The 27,971-nt window shown below is 38.3% G+C and overlaps 1 protein-coding gene and 1 long non-coding RNA gene across 3 annotated transcripts; both read left to right on the top strand.

Annotated features, from left to right (window-relative positions):
• Positions 1–16,449: 16,449 nt before the first annotated feature.
• LOC126228337 (uncharacterized) lies at positions 16,450–23,711 on the top strand. Of its 2 annotated transcripts, XM_049942288.1 has the most exons (5): positions 16,450–16,600; positions 19,199–19,292; positions 21,679–21,830; positions 21,934–22,080; positions 22,202–23,711. In XM_049942288.1, exons 1-5 carry the CDS (start codon positions 16,502–16,504, stop codon positions 23,699–23,701), a joined length of 1,992 nt encoding a protein of 663 aa, XP_049798245.1. In that variant the 5' UTR covers positions 16,450–16,501; the 3' UTR covers positions 23,702–23,711. The 2 variants fall into 2 exon arrangements, with proteins under 2 accessions (XP_049798245.1, XP_049798246.1); XM_049942289.1 differs by lacking the exon at positions 19,199–19,292 and having other exon boundaries at positions 16,470–16,600.
• An 865-nt stretch (positions 23,712–24,576) lies between these two features.
• Positions 24,577–27,971, top strand: LOC126228332 (uncharacterized). Its single transcript, XR_007544129.1, has 3 exons — positions 24,577–24,938; positions 25,044–25,169; positions 25,266–27,971. It is a non-coding gene; the product is annotated as an uncharacterized LOC126228332 (long non-coding RNA).

Raw genomic sequence — 27,971 nt, 5'->3', positions numbered from 1 at the left:
AGACACACACACACACAAATATATATATATATATATATATATATATATATATATATATATATATATATATATATATATATATATATATAGTGGTCCATGGATCGTGACTGGGGCCAAATATCGCACGAAATAAGCGTCAAACGAAAAATCTACAAAGAACGAAACTTGTCTAGCTTGAAGGGGGGAACCAGATGGCGCTATTGTTGGCCCATTAGATGACGCTGCCATAGGTCAAATGGATATCAACTGCGTTTTTTTTAATAGGAACCACCATTTTTTATTACATATTCGTGTAATACATAAAGAAATATTAATGTTTTAGTTGGACCACTTTTTTCACATTGTGATAGATGGCGCTGTAATAGTCACAAACATATGGCTCACAATTTTAGACAAGCAGTTGGTAATAGGCAGGTTTTTTAAATTAAAATACAGAACATAGATGCGTTTGAACATTTTATTTCGGTTGTTCCAATGTGATACATGGACCTTTGTGAACTTATCATTTCTCAGATCGCATGCTGTTACAGCGTGATTATCTCAAATACCACATTAATGCAATAAATCCTCAAAATGATGTCCGTCAACCTCAATGCATTTGGCAATACGTGTAACGACATTCCTCTCAATAGCGAGTAGTTCGCCTTCCATAATGTTCGCACATGCATTCACAATGCGCTGATGCATGTTGTCAGGCGTTTTCGGTGGATCACGATAGCAAATATTCTTCAACTTTCCCCACAGAAAGAAATCCGAGGACGTCAGATCCGATGAACGTGCAGGCCATGGTATGGTGCTTCGACGACCAATCCACCTGTTATGAAATATGCTCTTCAGTACCGCTACAACCACATGCGAGCTATGTGCTGGACATCCATCATGTTGGAAGTACATCGCCATTCTTTTATGCAGTGAAACGGCTTACAGTAACATTGGTAGAACATTATGTAGGAAATCAGCATACATTGCACCATTTAGATTGACATTGATAAAATGGGGGCCAATTATCCTTCCTCCTGTAATGCCGCACCACCCATTAACCCACCAAGGTCACTGTTGTTCCACTTGTCGCAGCCATCGTGGATTTTCCGTTGCCTGATAGTGCATATTATGCCGGTTTACGTTACCGCTGTTGGTGAATGACACTTCGTCGCTAAACAGAATGCGTGCAAAAAATCGGTCATCGTCCCGTAAAGGACATGCATAATTTACACCATACGTACAACACTCAAGGTAAAAGTGTCCATCACTCATTATTGAAGCTGTTAGCAGCTCAGAATCGAATTCAGTATGCAGCAACAAAAAATTTTGATCATTTGTCCAATAACATAAAACATCTGCCTTGAAGCAAAGGAAATTTTAAATTCCACTTAATATCATTTCTCTTGGACAACTCTTTCTATTCAATTGACGAATTTCGACTTAAAAGCTGGTAGTCATCAAAAAGCCTTCTTTTTAAGTGTATCTGCATGAGGAGGACTAAAAAACTAATCAATTCGTTAATGTTAACACTGGTTGTGTATACATATACTGCAAACTCACTCGTTACACATCATTTCGATAAAAGAATCGTTCACATGATTTAAATCTTGTGGCTGTTTAATCCTGTGTCAGCCTTCTCCACTAACTTAAACCACTGGATGCATTTTGACACCGAAGTACAGGAAATGACACATTGGATGCATGTGATGGTTTCAGCACTAAATGGGTTCATTCTGAAATGATCTTTATATTTATTCAATAGAATTGATGTTTCTGCAATAAGTCTCTGTATGCATGTACTTCTACAACTTCCCAGGATAACTTTGTGACAGCAGAATGTGACAGTGTTCAGAAATTGTTCGTGTCATTACAGAATAAGTTGAATGGTTATGATCTTCTCATCTAACAGACTCGTGAATTTTTTAAAAATTTGCCTTTTCGAAATTGTGTCTTCACTTGAAACTCATAGTTTGTGACTGGACTTCTGATGTAACTGGCATATTACTGGACAGTGTTATATATGAGGAACTGGTAGGTATGCATACTGATTCGATGCTTTGCTGGGACAGGTATTCATGAACAAAAATAAGATCAGGATTTTAACCATTTTTCCCTTTGCCACTGTTGAATGATAGCGGTATTTTGTTATCATGGATAAGTGATAGCTGATGATGTTCCGCCCATCCTAGAATGGCCTCTCTATTTGTTTCATTTTGAGAGTATCCAAACGCAATGCTGTGACCACTGAAATCGACAATGACAACAGAATTTTCGTGCTGTTGAAAGTACGAGGAGGACTGAAAGAAAAGTCTTCATTTGGCCGTTTCTAGATGGTTGAAACTACCAAGTTACTAAATTTGGCTCTGAGATTTCACTGTTGTTGTGTTCTGCAAATGAAGTTGATAGAATCCGGTGGTCTGATTTGCCAAAAATGGCACTACCATAGTGTGTGTGAAATCTTTCCGTGGTTAATTTCATTCCTGGAACTTTAGAACGACGCTGGTTATACCCTTTGCAAGCTTCTAAGATATGTGGTAGATCAAATTTGTTAGAGTGGCACAAATTGTGTAACAGCTGTTCCTTACACTTAAATACTCCTTCAATATTCATAGAAATGATTGTAATGGCTGATTCTATGAGTGTTTCAAAACTTTTGGAGATCTTCATTATCTGATACATGCATTAACTACTAGTTCAGTTCTAATTATGGTATTGGGACATTTAAACCATTAGACAAAGTGTCTCTTCCATATATATTATTTCTCCTAATATATACCTAATATATAATTTATACAAAAACTGTATACACAACACTGTGCTACTGTTTCCTTTCTTTCAGTCAGTTCTAACAGAAAACAGGAAAATCGTATTTATGACTTGTCGGCTCGTTGTTAGAATATTGCCATGATATCTGAATTGTCTGAAACATCGTAATCCTACCTGGTTCATATTAAAACTATGTGAAATGCTGTCGCTGGAGTTATTATCCTTATAGAGACATCATCAGGAGAGATTACTCTCATAGTCCATACACCAATGATCCTAAAAGACTTATCAATTCACTTTAAATAACTTTACCTCCAAATAAAAGTTTCGTTTGGAATACCAGTAAGAAAAAGGTCCAGGGCAGAAATAGGGGGAAGAGAAGATGGGCAGTGATGGGAAAAGATGAGATAGATAGAGGCAATGGAGACAAAGGAAGGAGGAGAAGATGGACAGAGAGGGGGGAGAAGGATTTAGGATATACATTCAACTCCTATAGATATTTAGCAATTGTGAGGCATTGCCAGCCTTGCTAGTAAATAATAAGAACAACAGACCCATTATCAATCCCTGTGATAGAAATATGGTGAAATTTCTCCATCCTGAAGATGTCTGTTCATTGTGTAAACCCTCTGTGCTTCTTAATACGGGTCTCTATATGTTTTTAGTTAGATAGGATAAAAACAAGATATTAGCAACACCTCTGATAACTTAATACTGAGATTCTCTTCAAGAATAATTTGAACTACACAACCAGAAGCTTTTGGCAAACCACAGAAAAATATTAGTTAGAAATATTTTGTCATTTAAGTTTGTATAATCTGATTTATTAATTATAAATGGCATGTTCTGAGGAGAGGCCCATTTGAAATCCAAATTGACATTGACTAAATACCTTATTTTGAGAGAGATATGTAGCAGCTCTTGTGTACATTAGCTATTCCAGTACCTTCAAAGAGACTGTTCCAAACTGTGAAAGTTTTTCGTTTTTAATTTATTATAAATTTTCATAGCCATGTATTGAGGAGATGAGGAGCAGAGTTTGAGTCTAAGAGCTAGCAGTATGAGTTTATCTATGTTCATTGTGTCATACACACAGTCAAAAAAAGGTTTGCATCACTTTGGTTCCACGAGTTTTGGAAATTGGGCAGAAAATTGGAGTAGAGATCAACATAAACATCATTTCCGCCCTTTTTATTGCTCATGAAAACTACACTTTGCATGTTGTACCCCCGTACAGCGAGAACTTCAGAGGTTCTAATACCAAGTAGCACGTCCTCTTGCATTGACACATGCCTGTATTCGTCATGGCATACTATCCACAAGTTCATCAAATCGTCCATGAAGACGAAAGCCTCGCCAATATGCTGCTGATATGGTTGAACAATCAGTCAGACGATGACATTCACATACCGTACAGCCGTTACAGCGTCTTCCACGTCCACTAGCGGCATACGTCGGCCCCACATAATGCCACCCCAAAACAGCAGAGAACCTCCACCTTGCTGCACTCGCTGGACAGTGTGTCTAAGGCTTTCAGCCTGACCAGATTGCCTCCACACATGTCTTCGATGATTGTCTGGTTGGAGGCATATGCAACACTCATTGGTGAAGAGAATGTGATGCCAACCCTGAGCAGTACATTCGGCATGTTGTTGAGCCCATCTGTACCACGCTTTTGGTGTCGTGGTTGCAAAGATGGACGTCGCCATGGGCGTTGGAAGTGAAGTTGCGCATCATGCAGCCTATTGCGCTCAGTTTGAGTCGTAACACGACGTCCTGTGGCTGCACGAAAAGTGTTATTCAACATGATGGCGTTGCTTTCAGGGTTCCTCCGAGCCATAATCCATAGGTAGCGGTCATCCACTGCAATAGTAGCCCTTGGGCGGCTTGAGCGAGGCATGTCATCGACAGTTCTGGTCTCTCTGTATCTCCTCCATGTCCGAACAACATTGCTCTAGTTCACTCTGAGATGTCTGGACACTTCCCTTGTTGAAAGCCCTTCCTGGCACAAAGTAACAATGCGGACGCGATGGAACCGCGATATTGACCGTCTAGGCATGGTTGAACTACAAGCAACACGAGCTATGTACCTCCTTCCTGGTGGAATGTCTGGATCTGATTAATAGGCGCTGCTCATGTATGGCTGTTTACATCTTTGTGTGGGTTTAGTGACATCTCTGAACAGTCAGAGGGACTGTGCGTGACGCAATATCAACAGTCAACGTATATCTTCTGGAGTTCTGGGAACCAGGGTGATGTAAAACTTTATATATATATATATATATATATATATATATATATATATATATGTGTGTGTGTGTGTGTGTGTGTGTGTGTGTGTGTGTGTGTGTGTGTGTGTGTGTGTGTGTGTGTGTGTGTGTGTGTGCTGATAATGGTTTTTATAAATAATTTTGGATTGATACTGACAAAGCCAAAAAGTTCACAAATGTAATTACATGGAACAGGTAAAATATTAGATCTCTGAATAAAGGTCAGCATGACCCTCTGGGCTTAATATTACACATATTTTAATGGTAATTCTTTGTAGTAATGATATTCTGTTTACACTATTCGCTTTCCCTCAAAGGTTCAGGATAGGTTTCCTAGTGTTCAAGTCACTTACATAGGACAATATTCTCATTGCAAATGCAAGACTGTTTAGCTTGTTTGCTAAGTAGTTTATATAAGAAGATCAAGACAAATTTTGCTTTTCTAAAAATGTTCCCAGGCATTTGACAGATTCTGCCTCCCTGAGCTCAGGATTTTTATAGGTGATTTTTAAGTCACTTGATTGTGATCGTTTAGTTTTAAACTCTGTAAGTAATTTTTTTTCATGTTTAGTTTTAATCCATTTACATCAAACCAATGTTCTACACTATTTAGGGATCAGTGATTCTTTTATGAATTTGTTCCATGGTCTCACTTTCAATAAGTACAGATGTGTCAACTGCAAAAAAAACTGAGTGGGATGTTTTATTTAACGGTAAATCATTTCTAGAAAATATAAACATGACTGGGCTTAAGATGGAACCTTGCAGAACACACAGAGAAATAATTTTCGATTGTGAGGAACAATTTCCTGTACCTGACATTGCAACTACCCTTTGCTTTCTGTCTGTTAAATACGATGTCAACCTTCTCAAAGCACTACTGTTTATTTCGTATCCTTACTAATTTATGTAACAATAGAGAGTAATTTATGCAATCAGAAGCCTTTATACAATCACAAAAAATTCGTGTGATTTTTGGAATTTATCCAGAGACAAGCAAATTTTCTCAACTAATTTGTTGATGGCGCCTATTTTACTCTCCTATAATTTAATGTGATTGATAGGTTGTTGTATGGGAAAACTTAACCAAAATGTAAGGTAAGCAGAGCTCAAAGGCTGCAGGGAGTGAAAGCATAGACCCAAATGAGGTTACAGTTTCAAACACAATTTAATTTTACTAAACATTAAAAAACACTTGTTCACTGGTAGAAATATAGGACTGCTGAATGTTCACAACTGTAATGTCAGAATGACAACCTTAAGATTCCACATAAGGAGATAATCACGGTCTGAAGGACCCAGCATTTTTGATTAATTATTGACCAATACAATAAGTTACTGAAAGGAATTAAATCATTCGGCCAGAAGGGCCAATCAAATGTAACCACAAATGCTGTTTTGATAATGCTACAAGAATGCAAAACCAACAGTTAATTAACTTTGTCCAAAGGAGCAGTAAAGACCAAAAGACAAATTCATATACCAAAGGTCTTTTTTAATGAAACAAGCTAACAAGATAAAATTAATAACCAAAAAGGGGTAGTGACGTCGCCACTGGGCATGAAGGGCCTGAATATCAGTAGTAATAAATATTTGAGAATGGTTGAATTTAGTGAGTCAGCACTTAAAACCAGCCCATGCCCCTACCACAAGGAAAAATTTACAATCAGCTGAGCTAGGACTGCCTGCTTTAGCAATATGGCACAGACCTGCAGAACAAATAGAAACTTCACCAACTTGGCGAATCGTACACATAGGGCATGACAGCAACTCTCTATAACACATAAAATAAAAATTACTAAACATTGAAACACATGGTTCAAAATATAAGGCCTATCTAGGCAGGAACTGTTAATGACGCCCACTGGCCTTCGTAAATCTTCGAATTAGTAAATGTGACAGCCAGTACTAAATAATAATACCACTCAACAAATTGTAAAATACAAGATCGTTATTGCACTTGGATCAGAAAAAAATTTCAACCACAGATAACATATTAGGTTCAGTTATTAAGGCACAGAGAGTTAACACTCTTTTCTAGTGATAGCTACACTTCACAATATAACAGCAGATCATTGAATCGGGATTTTGTGCACGCCTGAGCCTACTAAAATTGCTAAACACCATGGCACACGAAATTAGAGCAAAACACACCCGACGATACGGGCAGAGATTGAGTGAGACACATCAAGTCAAGAAATTCTCACCATTGGTCCAGAAGGCAGACAAGCATTCGGCGACAGGTTGCAACCAGCACCAACTCGAGTTATGTCAATCGCCCCAGTTCCGCCATAGCAACGCGGACACGCCACGTCAACAGTTGCCATGCCGAGCTTCCTTATCACACAGCCCGTCCAGAACGACTGCCGCCGTCCAGAGTACACACGCTCGTAGCAATCACGTGCATTCACAGGAAGTTATACCACTTTTCCCGCAACATTGCGCTGCCACACAACTGGAAACGCAACTCCCCATCTCACTCCGGCAGCAGCACTCGATACTCTCGTCGACAGCAGGTCTCTCCCCAGAAAGCAGCGCCCTCCGAAATTTAAAAGCAAACGGACTAATCATGGCAGAGGAAAGCCAAGGCTCCACACCTAGGTAAAGATGAAGATGATACGGTTCAGTGATAATATTAGATTTTGCTATGAAATTTGCCAACTGGTTTGCTCCATTTCGAATACTTTTGAAAGTACTGGAAGAAGACCTACTGGTTGGTAGTTTCCTACATCTTCTTTTGAGCCTTTCTCAAGTAAAGGCTTTACTATTGTGTACTTTAGTGATGTCACCCCCCCCCCCCCCCGTGACACATGGTCGTTGCTGTTGGTGGGGAGGCCTGCATGCCTCAGCGATATACAGATAGCCATACCGTACGTGCAACCACAACACACAACAGAGGGGTATCTGTTGAGAGGCCAGACAAACTTGTGATTCCTGAAGAGGGCCAGCAGCCTTTTCAGTAGTTGCAGGGGCAACAGTCTGGATGATTGACTGATCTGGCCTTGTAATACTAAGCAAAATGGCCTTGCTGTGCTGGCGTCCTCTTGGGTAAAACATTCCAGAGGTAAAATAGTCCCCCGTTTGGATCTCCAGGTGGGGACTATTCAGGAGGACGGTGTTATCAGGAGAAAGAAAACTGGCGTTCTATGGATTGGAGCATGGATCGTCAGATCCCTTAATCAGACACGTAGGTTAGAAAATTTAAAAATGGAAATGGATAGGTTAAAGTTAGATATAGTGGGAATTAGTGAAGTTCGGTGGCAGGAGGAACAAGACTTCTGGTCAGGTGAATACAGGATTATAAACACAAAATCAAATAGGGGTAATGGAGGAGTAGGTTTAATAATGAAAAGGAAAGTAGGAATGCGGGTAAGCTACTACAAACAGCATAGTGAATGCATCATTGTGGGCAAGATAGATATGAAGCCCACGCCTACCACAGTAGTACAAGTTCATATGCCAACTAGCTCCACAGATTTCGCAGAGACTGATGAAATGTTTGATGAGATAAAAGAAATTATTCAGATAGTGAAGGGAGACGAAAATTTAATATTCATGGGTGACTGGAATTCGATAGTAGGAAAAGGGAGAGAAGGAAATGTAGTAGGTGAATATAGATTGGGGGGAAGAAATGAAAGAGGAAGCCGCCTGATAGAATTTTGCACAGAGCATAACTTAATCATAGCTAACACTTGGTTGAAGATCATAAAAGAAGGTTGCATACATGGAAGAAGCCTGGAGATACTAGAAGGTATCAGATACATTATACAGGGTGGTCCATTGATTGTGACCAGGCCAAATATCTCACGAAATAAGCGTCAAACGAAAAAACTACAAAGAACGAAATTTGTCTAGCTTGAAGAGGGAAACCAGATAGCACTATGTTTGGCCCGCTAGACGGCACTGTCATAGGTCAAACGGATATCAACTGCGTATTTTTTAAATAGGAACCCCATTTTTTATTACATATTCGTGTAGTACGTAAAGAAATATAAATGTTTTAGTTGGACCACTTTCTTCACTTTGTGATAAATGGTGCTGTAATAGTCACAAACATATGGCCCACAATTTTAGATGAATAGTTAGTAACAGGTAGGTTTTTTAAATTAAAATACAGAATGTAGGTACGTTTGAACATTTTATTTCGGTTGTTCCAATGTGATACATGGACCTTTGTGAACTTATCATTTCTCAGATCGCATGCTGTTACAGCGTGATTATCTCAAATACCACATTAATGCAATAAATGTTCAAAATGATGTCCGTCAGCCTCAATGCATTTGGCAATACGTGTAACGACATTCCTCTCAATAACGAGTAGTACGCCTTCCATAATGTTCGCACATGCATTGACAATGCGCTGATACATGTTGTCAGGCGTTTTCGGTGGATCACGATAGCAAATATCATTCAACTTTCGCCACAGAAAGAACTCCGGGGACGTCAAATCCGGTGAACGCGCGGGCCATGGTATTGTGCTTCGACGACCAATCCACCTGTCATGAAATATGCTATTCAATACCGCTTCAACCGCACGTGAGTCATGTGCCGGACATCCACCATGTTTGAAGTACATCGCCATTCTGTCATGCAGTGAAACATATTGTAGTAACATCGGTAGAACATTACGTAGGAAATCAGCATACATTGCACCATTTAGACTGACATCGATAAAATGGGGGCCAATTATCCTTCCTCCCATAATGCCGCACCACACATTAACCCGCAAACGTCGCTGATGTTCCACTTGTCGCAGCCATCGTGGATTTTCCGTTGCCCAATGGTGCATATTATGCCGGTTTACGTTACTGCTGTTGGTGAATGACACTTCGTCGTTAAATAGAATGCGTGCAAAAAATCTATCATCGTCCCGTAATTTCTCTTGTGCCCAGTGGCAGAACTGTGCACTACGTTTAAAGTCGTCGCCATGCAATTCCTAGTGCATAGAAATATGCTACGGGTGCAATCGATGTTGCTATAGCATTCTCAACACCGACATTTTTCAGATTCCCGATTCTCGCGCAATTTGTCTGCTACTGACGTGCGGATTAGCCGCGACAGCAGCTAAAACACCTACTTGGGCATCATCATTTATTGCAGGTCATGGTTGACGTTTCACATGTGGATGAACACTTTCTGTTTCCTTAAATAACGTAACTATCCGCCGAACGGTCCGGACACTTGGATGATGTCGTCCAGGATACCGAGCAGCATACATAGCACGCACCTGTTGGGGATTTTGATCACAATAGCCATACATCAACACGACATCGACATTTCCGCAATTGGTAAATGGTCCATTTTAACACGAGTAATGTATCACGAAGCAAATACCATCCGCACTGGCGGAATGTTACGTGATACCACGTACTTATACATTTGTGACCATTACAGCGCCAGCTATCACAAGGCGATAAAAGTGGTCCAACTAAAACATTCACATTTCTTTACGTACTACACGAATATGTAATAAAAATGGGGGTTCCTATTTTTAAAAAACGCAGTAGATATCCGGTTGACCTATGGCAGTGCCATCTAGTGGGCCGACCGTAGCGCCATCAAGCTAGACGAGTTCCGTTCTTTGTAGTTTTTTCGTTTGATGCTTATTTCGTGAGATATTTGGCCCCTTTATAATGGTAAGACAGAGATTCAGGAACCCGGTTTTAAATTGTAGTACATTTCCAGTGACAGATGTGGATTCTGACCACAATCTATTGGTTATGAACTGTAGATTAAAACTGAAGAAACTGAAAAAAGGTGGGAATTTGAGGAGATAGGACCTGGATAAACTGAAAGAACCAGGGGTTCTAGTGAACTTCAGGGAGAGCATTAGGGAACGATTGACAAGAATGGGTAGCTTTGAGAGAAGAAATAGTGAAAATAGCATTGTATCAAGTAGGTAAAAAGACCAGTTCTAATAGAAATCCTTGGGTAACAGAAGAGATATTGAATTTAATTGATGAAAGGAGAAAAAATAAAAATGCAGTAAATGAAGCAGGCAAAAAGGAATACAAACGTCTCAAAAATGAGATCGACAGGAAGTGCAAAATGGCTAATCAGGCATGGCTAGAGGACAAATGTAAGGATGTAGAAGCTTATCTCACTAGAGGTAACATAGATACTGCCTACAGGAAAATTAATGAGACCTTTGGAAAAAAAAGAGAACCACTTGCATGAACATCAAGAGCTCAGATGGAAACCCAGTTCGAAGCAACGAAGGGACAGCAGAAAGGTGGAAGGACTATATAGAGGTTCTATACAAGGGCGATGTTCTTGAGGACAGTATTATAGAAATGGAAGAGAATGTAGATGAAGATGAAATAGGAGATATGATACTGCGTGAAGAGTTTGACAGAGCACTGAAAGACCTAAGTCGAAATAAGGCCCCGGAAATAGACAACATTCCATTAGAACTACTGACAGCCTAGGGAGAGCCAGGCCTAATAAAACTCTACTATCTAGTGAGCAAGATGTATGAGACAGGCGAAATACCCTCAGACTTCAAGAAGAATATAATAATTACAATCCCAAAGAAAGTGGGTGTTGACAGATGTGAAAATTACCGTTTCATACGCCATGGCTGCAAAATACTAACATGAATTCCTTACAGATGAATGGAAAAACTGGTAGAAGCTGACCTCAGGGAAGATCAGTTTGGATTCCGTAGAAATGTTGGAAAACGTGATGCAAAACTGACCCTACAACTTATCTTAGAAAATAGATTAAGGAAAGGTAAATCTACATTTCTAGCATTTATAGACTTAGAGAAAGCTTTTGACAATGTTGACTCTCTTTCAAATTTTGAAGGTGGCAGGGGTAAAATACAGGGAGCGAAAGGCTATTTACAATTTGTACAGAAAGCAGATGGCAGTTATAAGATTCAAGGGACATTAAAGAGAAGCAGTGGTTGGGAAGAGAGTGAGACAGGGTTGTTGATTCTGTATATTGAGCAAGCAGTAAAGGAAACAAAAGAAAAATTCGGAGCTGGAATTAAAATCCATGGAGAAGAATAAAAAACTTTGAGGTTCGCCATTGACATTGTAATTCTTTCAGAGACAGCATAGGACCTGGAAGAGCAGTTGAACAGAATGGATAGTGTCTTGAAAGGAGGATATAAGATGAACATCAACAAAAGCCAAACGAGAATAATGGAACATAGTCGTATTAAATCGGGTGATGCTGCGGGAATTAGATTAGGAAATTAGTAGTAAAGGAGTTTTGCTATTTGGGGAGCAAAATAACTGATGATGGTTGAAGTGGAGAGGATATAAAATGTAGACTGGCAATGGCAAGGGAAGCATTTCTGAAGAAGAGAAATTTGTTAACATCGAGTATAGATTTAAGTGTCAGGTAATCGTTTCTGAAAGTGAGACAGGGTTGTGGAGTGTAGCCATGTATGGAAGTGAAACATGAACGATAAATAGTTTAGACAAGAAGAGAATAGAAGCTTTCGAAATGTGGTGCTACAGAAGAATGCTGAAGATTAAATGGGTAGATCACAAAACTGATGAGGAGCTGTTCAACAAAATTGAAGAGAGGAAAATTTGTGGCACAACTTGACTAGAAGAAGGGATCGGTTGGTGGGGCATATTCTGAAGCATCAGGGGATCACCAGTTTAGTACTGGAGGGCAGCGTGGATGGTAAAAATCGTAGAGGGAGACCAAAAGATGAATACACTAAACAGATTCAGAAGGATATAGGTTCCAGTAGGTACTGGGAGACAGGAATGGGGGAAAGAACTACAGTAGAAGAAGAATGGGTAGCTTTGAGGGATGAAGTAGCGAAGGCAGCAGAGGATCAAGTAGGTAAAAAGACGAGGGCTAGTAGAAATCCTTGGGTAACAGAAGAAATATTGAATTTAATTGATGAAAGGAGAAAATATAAAAATGCAGTAAATGAAGCAGGCAAAAAGGAATACAAACGTCTCAAAAATAAGAGCGACAGGAAGTGCAAAATGGCTAAGCAGGGATGGCTAGAGGACAAATGTAAGGATGTAGAGGCCTATCTCACTAGGGGTAAGATAGATACTGCCTACAGGAAAATTAAAGAGACCGTTGGAGATAAGAGAACGACTTGTATGAATATCAAGAGCTCAGAAGGAAACCCAGTTCTAAGCAAAGAAGGGAAAGCAGAAAGGTGGAAGGAGTATATAGAGGGTCTATACAAGGGAGATGTAATTGAGGACAATATTATGGAAATGGAAGAGGATGTAGATGAAGATGAAATGGGAGATATGATATTGTGTGAAGAGTTTGACAGAGCACTGAAAGACCTGAGTCGAAACAAGGCCCCCGGAGTAGACAACATTCCATTGGAACTACTGACGGCCTTGGAAGAGCCAGTCCTGACAAAACTCTACCATCTGGTGAGCAAGATGTATGAAACAGCGAAATACCCTCAGACTTCAAGAAGAATATAATAATTCCAATCCCAAAGAAAGCAGGTGTTGACAGATGTGAAAATTACCGAACTATCAGTTTAATAAGTCACAGCTGCAAAATACTAACACAAATTCTTTACAGACGAATGGAAAAACTAGTAGAAGCCAACCTCGGGGAAGATCAGTTTGGATTCTGTAGAAACACTGGAACACGTGAGGCAATACTGACCTTACGACTTATCTTAGAAGAAAGATTAAGGAAAGGCAAACCTACGTTTCTAGCATTTGTAGACTTAGAGAAAGCTTTTGACAATGTTGACTGGAATACTCTCTTTCAAATTCTAAAGGTGGCAGGGGTAAAATAAAGGGAGCGAAAGGCTATTTACAATTTGTACAGAAACCAGATGGCAGTTATAAGAGTCGAGGGACATGAAAGGGAAGCAGTGGTTGGGAAGGGAGCAAGACAGGGTTGTAGCCTCTCCCCGATGTTGTTCAATCTGTATATTGAGCAAGCAATAAAGGAAACAAAAGAAAAATTCGGAGTAGGTATTAAAATTCATGGAGAAGAAATAAAAACTTTGAGGTTCGCCGATGACATTGTAATCCTGTCAGAGACAGCAAAGGACTTGGAAGAACAGTTGAATGGAATGGACAGTGTCTTGAAAGGAGGATATAAGATGAACATCAACAAAAGCAAAACGAGGATAATGGAATGTAGTCTAATTAAGTCGGGTGATGCTGAGGGAATTAGATTAGGAAATGAGACACTTAAAGTAGTAAAGGAGTTTTGCTATTTGGGGAGCAAAATAACTGATGATGGTCGAAGTAGAGAGGATATAAAATGTAGACTGGCAATGGCAAGGAAAGCGTTTCTGAAGAAGAGAAATTTGTTAACATCGAGTATAGATTTAAGTGTCAGGAAGTCATTTCCGAAAGTATTTGTATGGAGTGTAGCCATGTATGGAAGTGAAACATGGACAATATATAGTTTGGACAAGAAGAGAATAGAAGCTTTCGAAATGTGGTGCTACAGAAGAATGCTGAAGATTAGATGGGTAGATCACGTAACTAATGAGGAGGTATTGAATAGGATTGGGGAGAAGAGACGTTTGTGGCACAACTTGACTAGAAGAAGGGATCGGTTGGTAGGACATGTCCTGAGGAATCAAGGGATCACAAATTTAGTATTGGAGGGCAGCGTGGAGAGTAAAAATCGTAGAGGGAGACCAAGAGATGAATACACTAAGCAGATTCAGAAGGATGTATGTTGCAGTAGGTACTGGGAGATGAAAAAGCTTGCACAGGCTAGAGTAGCATGGAGAGCTGCATCAAACCAGTCTCAGGACTGAAGACCACAAAACAACAACAACAACAGGTACTGGGAGATGAAGAAGCTTGCACAGGATAGAGTAGCATGGAGAGATGCATCAAACTAGTCTCTGGACTGAAGACCACAACAACAACAACAGTGTATCTTCTTCAAATGACTGGTTTATTGTTTCAGATAGGGGTCCTGGTATTGTGTTTTTATTACACTAGTGCATATTTCAGTTCAAGCATACGAAATTTTATTCTTAAGGGAGAGTACAATACTGATTGAAACCATACTGCCATTGATTTACTTATGTGGCTCATAATACATTTTTGTGTGCCTTTTCTTTTGCTGCCTTTAGCATCTTTCTAAATACAGTTTTATTATATCTTTTTACGTCGTTTACCAAAATCTAAATCTGTATTACTCTTTAGTTCATTATGTGAGTGTCTTTTTCTGGCACTTGCCACTTTTATACCAGCAGTTATCCATCCTACTGTACTAGTGATTTTTATTGCAGACTGTAGGGGATAACATTTCGTCAAAAAAATCCTAAAAACTTGTCGAGAAATGCGTTATAATTTTTAGAACTTGTAATACAATGATCCACTGGCCAATTTACTTCTTTAAGCCTACAGTAAAATAGGTTTATATTTTCCTTGTTGATACATCATTTGTTGCACATTTTTCTAATGTCTGGTTCATTTATTTTTCGTAGCTCCAAAACCAGTTTCGAATGATCGGAAGTACCTTAATCAACGCAGAATCGTTACTGAGTGAGGCGGAACAGTGGTTAACAAACTGGACTCGAATTTGGGAGGACGGCGATTCAAACCCGCGTGTGGCCATAGTGATTTAGATTTTCCGTAACTTCCCTAAACCGCGCCAGGTAAATGCCAGAATGGGTCCTTGGAAAGGGTACGGCCGATTTCCTTTCCTCTCCTTCCCTAATCCAATGGGACCGATAACCTCGCATTTTGTCTCAACCCCCAAACCAACCAACAAACCAGCAGAATCGCTTCGGATCATCAAATGAATAATGTGATTATTAACTACTTTGATTACTATTATATATTGTTTGGCTGTTTTCTTTAACCAAGTAGTCCTCGCATTTCTTACCTGAGCTCCAAGTTTCGTATTGTTTATTGCTGAGGTAGATTTAATTCTATTATCTGAATTATTAACTTCAGACTGATTTGTCTTTTTAATAATGGTGATAATTAAGCCCACGCATTAGGATATACTAAGAAATTGTCCCGATATAGCCTTTATGGCTCATGCATGGAACATAATTTATTTTATTATATTGTTTCTTTCGAACTGTTTCATTTAATTAGCTGTTAATAGGCGATACTGCATTTTTGTCCAGAAAATTAACGTTCCTGTTTGTCAATAATTATTGCAGGAGAAATGTAGAATCGAACTGAAGTCTTATAACAAAGATTTAATAACCACAGCACGAACTGTTGTTTACTTACAGCATTAAAAAACAATTGTCACTAATATACTGGAACGCTGTGCATCAGACGTCAACATGTTTCGACTTGTGGATAGTCATATGTTAGTGACGACTGGAAGGGCTTCCGCATGGGAAGCCTAACAGACACATCATTGTGGTCCAAAACCACTCGGAAGTGACGTCAAAATGACGTATACGCAAACTCGCTGCACACTTGTCGACTGATCGAGATCTGTGGTCGAATCGAGTTAGCGGGAAAAGCGTCTGCTTTGTTCTGCACTGTCATACTGACCGTGTATCTTGAGTGGTTGTGTTTTCGCTATCGAGCAAAATGTCTCAGGTGTATGAAAACATCTTTCGTGACGCTCTGAAAGATTTCAGAGTTTCGGAGGATGGCCTGATTTCAGGCTGTTGTAATTCATTGGAGGAGGTAATAATAATTTTATGTTAGAATTGGCTGGCAAAAATATGCGCCTTAGAAAATAACTTTTTTTCTGCTGCCAGTTAAGATTTCACTTTAATAAATTTTATATGTCGCTTTCCGCGATCTGATTCCAATTTTTAAGTGAGTTTATGTATTATGCAATTTTTTCTTTGTTTTCGTTGTGAGGTGCTGCATTGTTACATTACCTTTACTGTAACATATACACGTGGAATATTGTAATTAATGATCGGTGTTTAGGAAGTTAATGGCAACTTTGTTTCAAAATTCGCCGTTTGTGAGTTCGTCATCTATGTATTACAGTAAGAGAAACTGAACATTGCAGCAGCTCAAGCGCAAACGTCGTCTCGAGTAAATGGCATAATTTAGAAGACACACACATGAAAATGGGACTCAGGGCCTGGGATCAATCACGCAAAAGGAAAATAAAAAGCAGTATATTTGCAGCTAATGTCATTGCCAGAGCGTGGGCTCTGTATTCCACATAAATGTATCCTGCATTTTCCCAGGAATTTTACGTAGTTCTTTCTAATTGCACTATCAGCTCCAGTGCATAATTGCACAAATCCATTACTGCTGTTTTCTTTGTGCTGGCACTGAGCTGAATTTCATTGAGGTACTGAATTCAGAGATTAGCTAGAAAACTGTCTATGCAGGGATATGGAGCTCTGTAATTCAAATGACTGTAAGATCCTTAGTTTCCCACCAAAGTTTCAGCAAGGTCAGTGACATCAACTATGAAACAACTTTTTTCATCAATAGCACTGTAATGAATGCCACTTTATGCAAATGTTGCAACATGACCACGTTTGTCCTCCCTACTGAATTCTGAGCAAAGGTGTATTGTTGATGGATGCTGAGTGAGAGCTTTTTGTTCAGGATACCATTGCTCAGTAATAACTGTCCACTTAATTAATACATGTTACGATGTTTCAATTATTACCACTGCTTAGGTGGCTGCTTAAGTATGTGTGGATAATGTTGGAACTCTATTGGGATTCCTGGATTATATTGGTAGATAAAGTCTGTCAGGATCTAAAATTTTCTCAGCACCACACTGAAATTTTGATGATAATGTAAGCTGTTTTGGTCTTTAGAAATACTCGTTGGTGAATATGGGTCCTCATAGGGTATAGAACGTTATGACACTTTGAAGCCCTCAAAGTTAAACTTCTCTTACAGGTGTTCTTTCACATCTACACTCTTCTTATTGCCCTGCTAGATTTTATTTTAATTTCTTCTATTGATCTGGCTTTTACTGGAGATAATGACGATGAGAGTGAGTTATTAAGTCATTTATTTATTTTTCTTAGTTTTTTGTCTCACAACATAGGACTTGGGATGAGGCAAAATGTCTTCTGGAGATATTATCTCAGTTCTTCTACTGGATAGTGTTGACTTCTCGAGGAGGAGAAATGTTGAGGTCTGCATCTATAACCTTGTCAGGAATACCAATAGTAGAAATAGATGGCAAATTATTTTTAAGTTTGGAGTGTATCAGTCAAATAAGCCTTAAAAGTGCTGTATTATTTCTGTTGGTGATAAGGAGGAATTCTGGCTAACCAGCCCAGATCGTGATTGATTTTGCTCTATTTGTCATTAGATAATTTCCTGTATCATACAATAACTTAAGTAAGACTTCAAGACAAGAAGTCATAGCTTATGGCTTGTATGATGTGGCAGAGTATGCAAAATTATGCTGGTTTTTTTTCATATGATGATTATGCAGAATCATAAGTTGTGGTCCTTGAGGGGAGTGTCTCATGTACGTAATGAAAGTTTCATGAATTCTGTGAGCAATTCGTCGTATCATGCTCTTTCCCAGGTCTCTGTCACAGATTTCAATCCCTTTGCAAATTAATGTGCCAAGATGCTTGCAGATTTTGTGATTAAGCTTAATGGATGTTGTATTGAAGTAATGTAGTCAGAGGTCTTTCTTCCACTTTTGTTAAGAGTTTGACAGCCGAAAACTGATATTTTTCAGTTGTAGGAGAGAAATCATTTTGTAATTTTTACAAAAACTTTTTCATGGATGTATTAACCAGTTTCAACTTTCATCAGTTGTACTGGATAGTTTTGATTGGTGATTGTCTTATTCTTAGTATATACAACCTGGAATTCATAGTATGCGTAATTATTATGCTTAATAAAGCTTTTGTTGACATAAGGCAAGGCGTGCTTGAAATGAGGTTAACTGAAGCACTGATCAGTTAACCCTAAAACTAGGTCATTAAACTTCATGTGCACTTGGAAAATATTTTTCATCATCATAATCACAACTGAAAGAACATTTTATGATCACAATTTTAACTGAAGTCAACAGTAACATAATTTGTGGTCAGTGAATGACAATGGAATAAAAGCAAAAGAGCAAACAAATGAACTCCCAATTTTGTTAACTCATCCATGATTAATAACATAACACTTACTTACTTTAGCTGTCAAAAACATCAGATGTGATGAAAGGCTGTGTACATTAAATAACTGAATTTTGTAAAGCCTAAAATTTCCCTCTTCATTCACGTTTCCCAGTTAACCTTAAGTGTAGTTACCCTCAGTTTATGGTACTGGTCACTTTATTCTCAGGTGGAAACACTTCTCGATCAGCTGAAAACTGTGGGGTTTTCATACTGCGTGAGAAGTAGTCGTTTTAAAGAGCCTTCTTCAGATGTTATGAAAAGTAAGTGAACTGCTGCATTAATTACTTTCTGTGGTTTACCATTTTAGTTCATATATGTGTACTTGAAGGAAGAACTTAGTTTGCTGGAATTAGGGATAGTATATATAGGCTACTTTAAATGGACATTTATTTCTAAGCTGCACTAAAAATTGATGGAATTGACTGTTTTTGTTATTGTTAATAGTTGTGATATGCAAGGCAGAATTGTATTAATTATTTTCCTCTGTGTTGACTTGTTTGTCATTTATCCATTTTCACAGCCATACACTCAGTAATTTTTACACACTTGCATTTGATAATAGGCTGATTAAAATTATTAGTTGCTTGACAATTCCTGTCGGAGCTGGTTTCCTCCAGAGTGCTGAATGCGTCAGGTCCAAACTATCTCTGTTCGCCATTTCCTGACTGCCACAACAGCTGATCAATCCACTTCCATTTTCTTGTCTGACTTCCTTTCTTGATGTGTTTGAATGCCATGCAATCATTTGCTGCCTTCAACAAGATTGGCCTTAAACAACATTTTCAGACAGTAGGCATAACTACGTATCCTTATAATACGTAACATAATGTGAAAGGCTGATGTGGTTGAAGGTAGCACATGATCGTTGGGACCAAATAATCTTACATTAGTGTAATGTAGAGTGGTGGCATAGTGCAACGGATAAGAAACATTCCTGATCCATATAAAGTTGTGGATTTGAGTCTTGACAGATTCTTTCATATTTTTTATACCAAAATATTATCAAAATTACTTCATTATTTTTATTTAGTTAATAGGTTTGGATGCAGTTTTATTTCTAACACTCTGCTGTGTCATTTTCGACATTGTATTTACTTTTTAATTCCTTATATTTCTTATTCATATCATTATTTCATTTGAAATCAGCTTGTCACCTATAACCTGTAACTGAATACAAACCAGGACTGCTCATTAGTTGGTAATTTGGCAGTCCATGCAGCTTGTGTGAGGACAGTTTCAGGTGCCATAATTAATGAAAGGAAGAAATTAGTTTGCTTTTAGCATTGCAATACAATTTTTTTTTTGTCTTGAGTTTGCTTATAGAGAATAGCTTCAGCTAGTTTCCTGCCACATGCTTAGTGTTGGATGTTTCACCATCAAGCCAGGCCAGGCAACAGCATTAGGTGTGAGGCTCTGCTGCGACTGTCCGTGGTCAGTGTATTAATTGTTGTGAACAAAGTACGATTAACAGTTCTTCTGTAGAATGCTGACAGCCATTTTCTAGGATATATTGCACATCATGTTATGGTTAGGTTATCAAATGAGTTTAAATTCTGGGCTATAAAATGTCGTATCTGCCACAGTTATGCCATTGGTCACTCCAAAACCAGTTGTCAGCAGAGCATGTCATATTCATGTTATTTCATAATGGCCACTTCCAACACTGCCCAGAGTTAAATGTATACGTCTCCCATCCTTTCGTAATCCCAACCTGTGCTCTGCCTCTACTGAGCTAAACCTACTTTTTTTAACATGAAAATTAAATTGAACAGCACTTGCTGAGTGACCTGCTCTGTTTGTTGCCTATAATACAGCAGCAGCCGGTGTGCCAACACTTTAGCAACAAGTGACAGATGCCAACTAACAAATAATTTTAATGAATCTATACTGCTGTGTTCATGTTGAAATGGTTTCTATGGTTTTCGATAATTGTGGTGTTGATATGTAAAACAGTAGTCAGCTCATTGAACCTATTGACAGGCGTGTTTAGCTTTATTGTCTTCCTAGTTAAGTTTATTTTTTGTTATTCCACATTTATAGTAATTACATTTTTCTACATAAGTGTTCTTCACATCTCCTTTGTTTACAAAGAATATTAATTCCACATTTATTGGAACCACAATAAAGCACTTCAGTTGCCCGAAATCAGTATGGTATCCTCATTGCACATGGCAGACAGTTCCATTTCTTTGCTAGATACAATAGGTGTGACATCCTGTAAAATTTTGCTCCAGTACTATGTAAAGTAGATAGACAATCTGCTTCTATCAGTTCAGAACTTTGACAATACCTGTCAAATGAATGAAATGTTTTCTCACATTGTATTTAGTTAATTAACAATAACATATGTGAATTATTTAACAATAACAATGTTGACAAACTGCCTATTGGCTTCTGTCTCGGGTTCTTCGGCTGACGTTCATCTAATGATTTTTCTGACGTTTCGCCAGCACGAGTGGCTGGCATTGTCAAAGCTTCACCCTCCATTGCCGGTGGTGAACGTCAGAAAAATCATTAGATGAACGTCGGCCGAAGAACCCGAGACAGAAGCCAATAGGCAGTTTGTCAACAAGTGGCCACGAAAGCCTTAACAATTTTGGAATAACAATGTTTTTTTGTCTGTGAGAAATATATTAACTGTTCCAGGTAAAACAAAGCATTTCTTCAAGCAAATGCAGGGACATGTCCCTATCCCCTTTTTTGGTTGTGCATTCGCAGTGGAGAGTGTGTGGTCGAGGCACTGTGTTTTGGGGCCAAAATACTATAAAAGTAAAGAGTCTAGTGTACCTGAGCACTTGGTAATATCATGCTGTGCTAAGATATACTTACTTTCCATAAAACAAGTTCGTTACAGGGAAAGTTTATTAAATAAATTTTATAGTAGTTCTTTACCCTCTTTAGGAAGACCATGTGACTCCTCGTAAGAGATTGAGGATCATGGATACTAGAAAATCCAACTGCCCAGCAATTTTAAACATGAAGTGTATAAGGGTGTATCCTGATTACAGTATGCACTCAGCAACTGAACACAGGGATGCCAAGGCAAAAGTAAGTATCCAGTTTGGGTTCTGCTTGGAGAAAATTTTACATGATCAGTTGACGGTATACTTTAAAATCTATTGTTTTTAATGCTCTTAATTAAATAATTGATACATTTTTTGTCTTACAGGTTCTTGCAAGTCTACAGAAAGATTTGGCATTACCATGCCCGCCTAAGAGCTATCTACGTTATTATTTGACTGCTTCCCCAGCAAGTACACACACACATGCTACTGAAAGTGTTGAAGCAAGTGGGTACATACATCCTTCACTTGTAAAGGAAATCAAAAACTTAGTACTCAGTGGCATGACATCTCTCAAAGTCATTAAGTTGGCTCTAGACAGATTTGTTGAAATCAATTTCACTGGGACACACATACCAGGTCAAATGAATACTACCTTTTACCCCACAGAGAAAACTATTTACAGTCACATTTATCAGACCCTTTATGGTACAAATAAAGTATTGTTTGACGAGACTAGACTGCAGAATCAGGTTGATGAGTGGCACAAAGACTCGAGCAATCACATGATTTATTATAGACATTGTACGGGAGCCAATGGAGAAGTGAAACCATTACTTTTTTGCTATCAGAGCAGTTTGCAGAGAGATCTTTTGAAGAAGTATGGGGGTAGTTGTTTGTTAGATGCAACATACAAAACAACAACATATGATATTCCTTTATTTTTTATAGCTGTGAAGAGTAATGTGGGCTATTTGGTTGTCGGTTTTTTTTTCATTCAGATTGAAAATGCAAGATCCATTCATGAAGCACTAGACATTTTCAAGGACTGGAAAAAGGATTGGAATCCCCTCTATTGGGTTACTGATTTCTCGGAGTCAGAGATAAATGCAATTGAGCAAGCATTCCCTCAGACAAAAGTTTACTTGTGCCTTTTCCATCGAAAACAGGCACGGGGAAGATGGTTGAAAAAAAAGGATAATCTACGTGTACCAAATGACATGAAGACATTTCTGGATATGTGGCAAGAAATTTCAGAATCACCAACAGAGAGAGAATTTAGAGATCGCGTAGAAGAGTTGCGAACGCATGAGGTTTCTCGGAGAAACGAGCGTGCATGGCCATACTTTCAACAGCAATGGCTAACGGTATGTGAAAGATGGGTGAAAGCGTATGAGGACAAGGGCAGATTTGCAACTATTGACACTACAAATGGAGTTGAAGCCATGAACAAGGTTGTAAAACATTTTTTCCTCAAACACAATTCAGACAGGACTTTAACTGGGGTTACTAAGGTTATAATAAACCAGTTTCTTCCAAGCCTAATTAGAAAGTACTGTCTGCAGAATTCTGCCATCAAAGCTTATAACAAAGATGTTCCACTGTTTTTGCATAAAAAAACAAACAAGTTTGTGAAACATGTCATGCAGAGATATGCATCGGCAAAAGTTGAGTTAACTGCAAGATCAGTGAGTAGGAGATCGGATGGTTCATTTTGTGTGGAGAGTGCAAAGTCCAAAAACTGTAATTATGTTATAAACTTTGATGTACCAGATTGCACATATGAAGATTTTCGGAGATATAAATACCCATGCAAGCATTTCTGTGCAATCTTTATTTTTTACCCAGAGTGGGGTTTTGATAAAATGCCAGAAAGTTATGACTAGTCCATTAATCTGTCTTGATGAAATGTATGGGGTGGGCTTTAGAAGTGGCTCTTCAGTAATTTCATGTGAAGGCAGTAGTAGTGACGAAGCTGGTGAGGAGGCAGTTGAAGCAGCTGAGGAGGCTGTCGAGGTTGAGGAGGCTGTCGAGGTTGAGGAGGCTGTCGAGGCAGCAAATACAGATGGTGTTGCTCAAACCCAGAATATTCCTTTGCAGCAGTTTGAAGCAAGGGAGCTGTGTAAACAGATTTATAATCTCACATACAACTGCAGCAACAGCGAAACATTACAAAAAGTACTTGAATCACTGAGCAACTGTGTGCAAGATTTGCAATTAGCAAATCCTGAAGTTGCTGGTCTCCCATTAGCAGTGCCATCAACTTCCAAACAATAGCGAAGAACGATGCCAAAAGCCTTACAAGATCTGTCTTAAACACATTATAACTTCCCATTTGAAGGGTAAGAAATGACAGTTTATTTGAATTTTAGATAGCTCTTTGTCTATGTAAAATACAAATAAGCTCCGTCATTTCTGATCTTCGAGATGGAATGCTATGAGGTCTTTATGTTGGTCTCTGCTTTTAAACTTTGTTGCACATTTGAATTTCGAAGTAGCAATAGATAAAATATTATAAAAAGGATAGTTGCTACATTTGTGTGTGTGTTTGTGAGTGAGCGAGTGTGCGCGTGCGCTTTTGAAAAGGCCCTTGTTGCCCGAAAGATAAGTCCGACAGTCTTTTTGTTGTGCCTTTCTGTGACTCAGCATCTTCACCATTTGGTGAGCAGCAACAACTATCCCTTTCATAATATTGTTACATTCCATCCTTGATTTTTCGTTGTTCATCAGAGAAAAGATTTTTCTGAGGAATTAAACTAGTTGGTAGTGTAGAACTTGCAAACTTTTTAAAATATGAAGTAAAAGATTTTAACTTTAAATTAGGTTAATTCAAATATGGGACAATGTTAAGAATTGAAAAGGTGGAAAAAATAAATAAGGTATATCTTAGTGGCATTGAGATGTCGTATGACTGATGGAGGAAAGATTTTGCATTTCTTTTTCCAAGTAAGAATGCACTTGCTCTCACTTGCTTCAATACATGTCTAGTGATTCACGTGAAACAGAGAAAAGGATAGACTGCCCTGTTAATGAACATGAGATTGCCCAGTATCACTCTGACAGAAGAGTATGGTGTTTCCTTGATATGGTATCTGATCAGCAATGTCATTGGGACCAAATGAAGTAAGTATTGACTTTTTTTATTTGCTTTGGAAGCTTAATGTGTATCAGTTACCTACATATTGGATATCTACCACCTTGGTTCTAATGTTCTTAATAACTTTGCAGAGTTACTGCAGATACCACACAGAAGCAATTACTGTTACTGGAATACCAGTAATGTTTATTAAATTCAGTTGTAAAGTAGTTCTGGGCATTGCAGCTGGTGAGCAATGTCATTGGGCACCAAAAGAAGTGAGTACTAAATTTTGGAATTGTGCCTTGAAAACATGTGTATCAGTTGCCTTCATGTTGCATAACTCAATTACTTGTTGTTAATTTATTTGTTAGGTTCAGTTATGATGGATTTCTGGCCTTCAGTCCATGGGAAAATTCACACCATATTGCATCAAGACTGTTATATTCCAAGGATATCTTGGAAGATTGATAGTATTCCTGAAGGAAAACAATCCATATAGTATTTCACGTGTGTATCAAACTCCATTTGTTGTGGCACATAAATGTTTGCAACTTGATTGTAATTTTTGAACAGTTTCTCAACAATCCAAGAATTTCTTGTAATGAAAAGTACACATTGTTGCTTGGGTAAAGGAAATACAAATCACGGTCAATATAACTACCTTATTAACTTTCACAGAGAAATATTTTTCACTACTGCTACTTAAAAATTCAAATGTGTGACAAAGTTTGCTTACAGAACTTGGCATAAAGATCTCCCTTATTTGTATTTTTTAGGTAGCTCTTATTGTTTGATCCTACAAATGGAATGCTATGACCTCCATGTGATCTATTCCTTAGTAGTTAATTATCCATTAAGGCACAAATATATGAACATTACAATGAGAGGGGTCTTTATGCCAGGCCCTGTAAAAGTAATGGCATCTTACTTAATATTATTGTTGGGAATTTGATGGCACAGCTGTGGGGGACCACAAATTTCAGGGTTTGCTGCAAATCTGGCACACAGTTGCTGAGTGATTCAAGTACTTTTCATAATGTTTCACTGTTGATACAGTTGTATGTGAGATTATAAACCTGTTTGAACAACACCTTCACTTCAAATTGCTGCAAAGAAATGGTTAAGGTATCAGTGTGATGCTCTATATGTGTTTCCTCAACTGTGTCCTCATTGCTACTGTCTTCATGTGAAATTACTGCAGACGCTTTTGAAACCAAACCTGTACATCTTGTGAAGACAGATTAATGGGCTATTCCTGCAGCTTTCTGGTATTTTATCAAAACCCCACTCTGGATAGAAAAGAAAGATTGCACAGAAATGCTTGCATGGGTATTTATATATCTCAAAATCTTCACATGCGCAGTTTGGTAGAGCAAAGCTTACAACATAATTAGTCTTTGAACACTGTACTCTCCATACAAAACATTGTCCAACTTCACATTCACTAATCTTGCAGTTAATTCAACTTTCCCTGGTGCATATCACTGCATGACATGTTTCACAAACTTGCTTTTTTAAAAAAAAAAAAAACATGAAAAAACAGTGGAACATGTCTGTTATGATTTGATGGCAGAATTCTGCAGACAGTACTTTCTAGTTAGGCTTGGAAGAAATTGATTTCTTATATCCCTAGTAGCCCCATTGAAGGTCCCATCTGTGTTCCATTTTAGGAAAAAAGAATGTTTACAATCTTGTTCATGGCGTCAACTCCACTTGTAATGTCAATGGTATCAAAATTGCCCTTGTCCTCATAAGCTTCCACTCACTTTTCATGTACCAATAGCCACTGCTGTTAAACGTACGGTGATGCATATTTGTTTCTCTGAGAAGCCTCACTATCTCTTCTGTATGATCTGTAAATTCTCTGTTGGTGATTCTGAAATTTCTTGCCACATGCCCCGAAATCTCTTCATGTCATTTGGTATTTATTCAGCCATCTTCCTCAAACCTGTTTGACTGAAAAGGCACAAGTAAACTTTTGTCTGAGGAAATGCTTGATCAGTTGCGTTTATCTCAGACTATAAGAAATCAGTAACCCAGTAGGTGGGATTCCAATCCTTGAAAATGGCTAGTGCTTCATGAATGGATCTCGCATTTTCAACTTGAATGAAAAAGAAAATCAAATAACCCACATTACTCTTTACAGCTATAAAAAAATAAAGGCATATCATGTGTTGTTGTTTTGTATGTTGCCTATAACAACTATCCCTGTACTTCTTCAAAAGATCTCTTCGCTAACAGCTCTGATAGAAAAAAGTGATGGTTTCACTCCTCCATTGGCACCTATACCATGTTTGTAATAAATCATGTGATTGCTTTATTCCTTGTGCCACTCGTCAGCATGATTCTGCAATCTAGTCTCGTCAAACAATGCTTTATTTGTACATTGCAAGGTCCAATATGTGTGAATATAATTTTTTTCAGTGGGGTAAAATGTAGTATTCATTAGACCTGGTATGTGTGTCCCAGTGAAATTATCAATAAATGTATCTAGAGCCAAATTATTGGCTGTATGATGTCATTCCATCGTGCACCTGAATTTGTATTTCCTTTACAAGCTATTGTTAGCATGTGTGTGTGCTGATTTGCTGGAGAAGCAGAGAGATAAGTGTTTCAGCTATCTTTGAGACAGTTAAAGGAGGTGCTTTAGAAATGAGTGTCCTGATTGATACGAAAAACAGTTTTCAAATTTTCTGTACAAACTATAAACAGTTCCTCAGTTGGTGATTGTGGAAGAGATTGCCATAGCCACAGTATTGATCCACTGTCAGGTGGTAAACCTAAGATTTCCTTCCAGTATGAGCCAAGTGAAGTAAAACTGTGGTTGGAGAAATGTTTTATATTCTTAAACTGAGTATTTGTAACCCATTATGGTGGATTGCAGTTCATGTGTCAACACTTAAAAATGTTTAGTTCTTCACTGATGACACTTGATACAATTTCAATTTTTAAGGCTATTCTGTGTCAAGTTAAATTTTGAATTATCCATTTAAGCTTATTTTTTGCTGTGTGGCAGATGGATTTATGTTCATGTAATATTTTTAACATTGATTGTAGTAAGGTGTAATAATATGTAA

The sequence above is a fragment of the Schistocerca nitens genome, unplaced genomic scaffold (assembly GCF_023898315.1).
Source record: "Schistocerca nitens isolate TAMUIC-IGC-003100 unplaced genomic scaffold, iqSchNite1.1 HiC_scaffold_363, whole genome shotgun sequence".
NCBI lineage: Eukaryota > Metazoa > Arthropoda > Insecta > Orthoptera > Acrididae > Schistocerca > Schistocerca nitens.
Note: the sequence above shows the minus strand (reverse complement) of the source record. Positions and strands in the feature narration are given on the sequence as shown.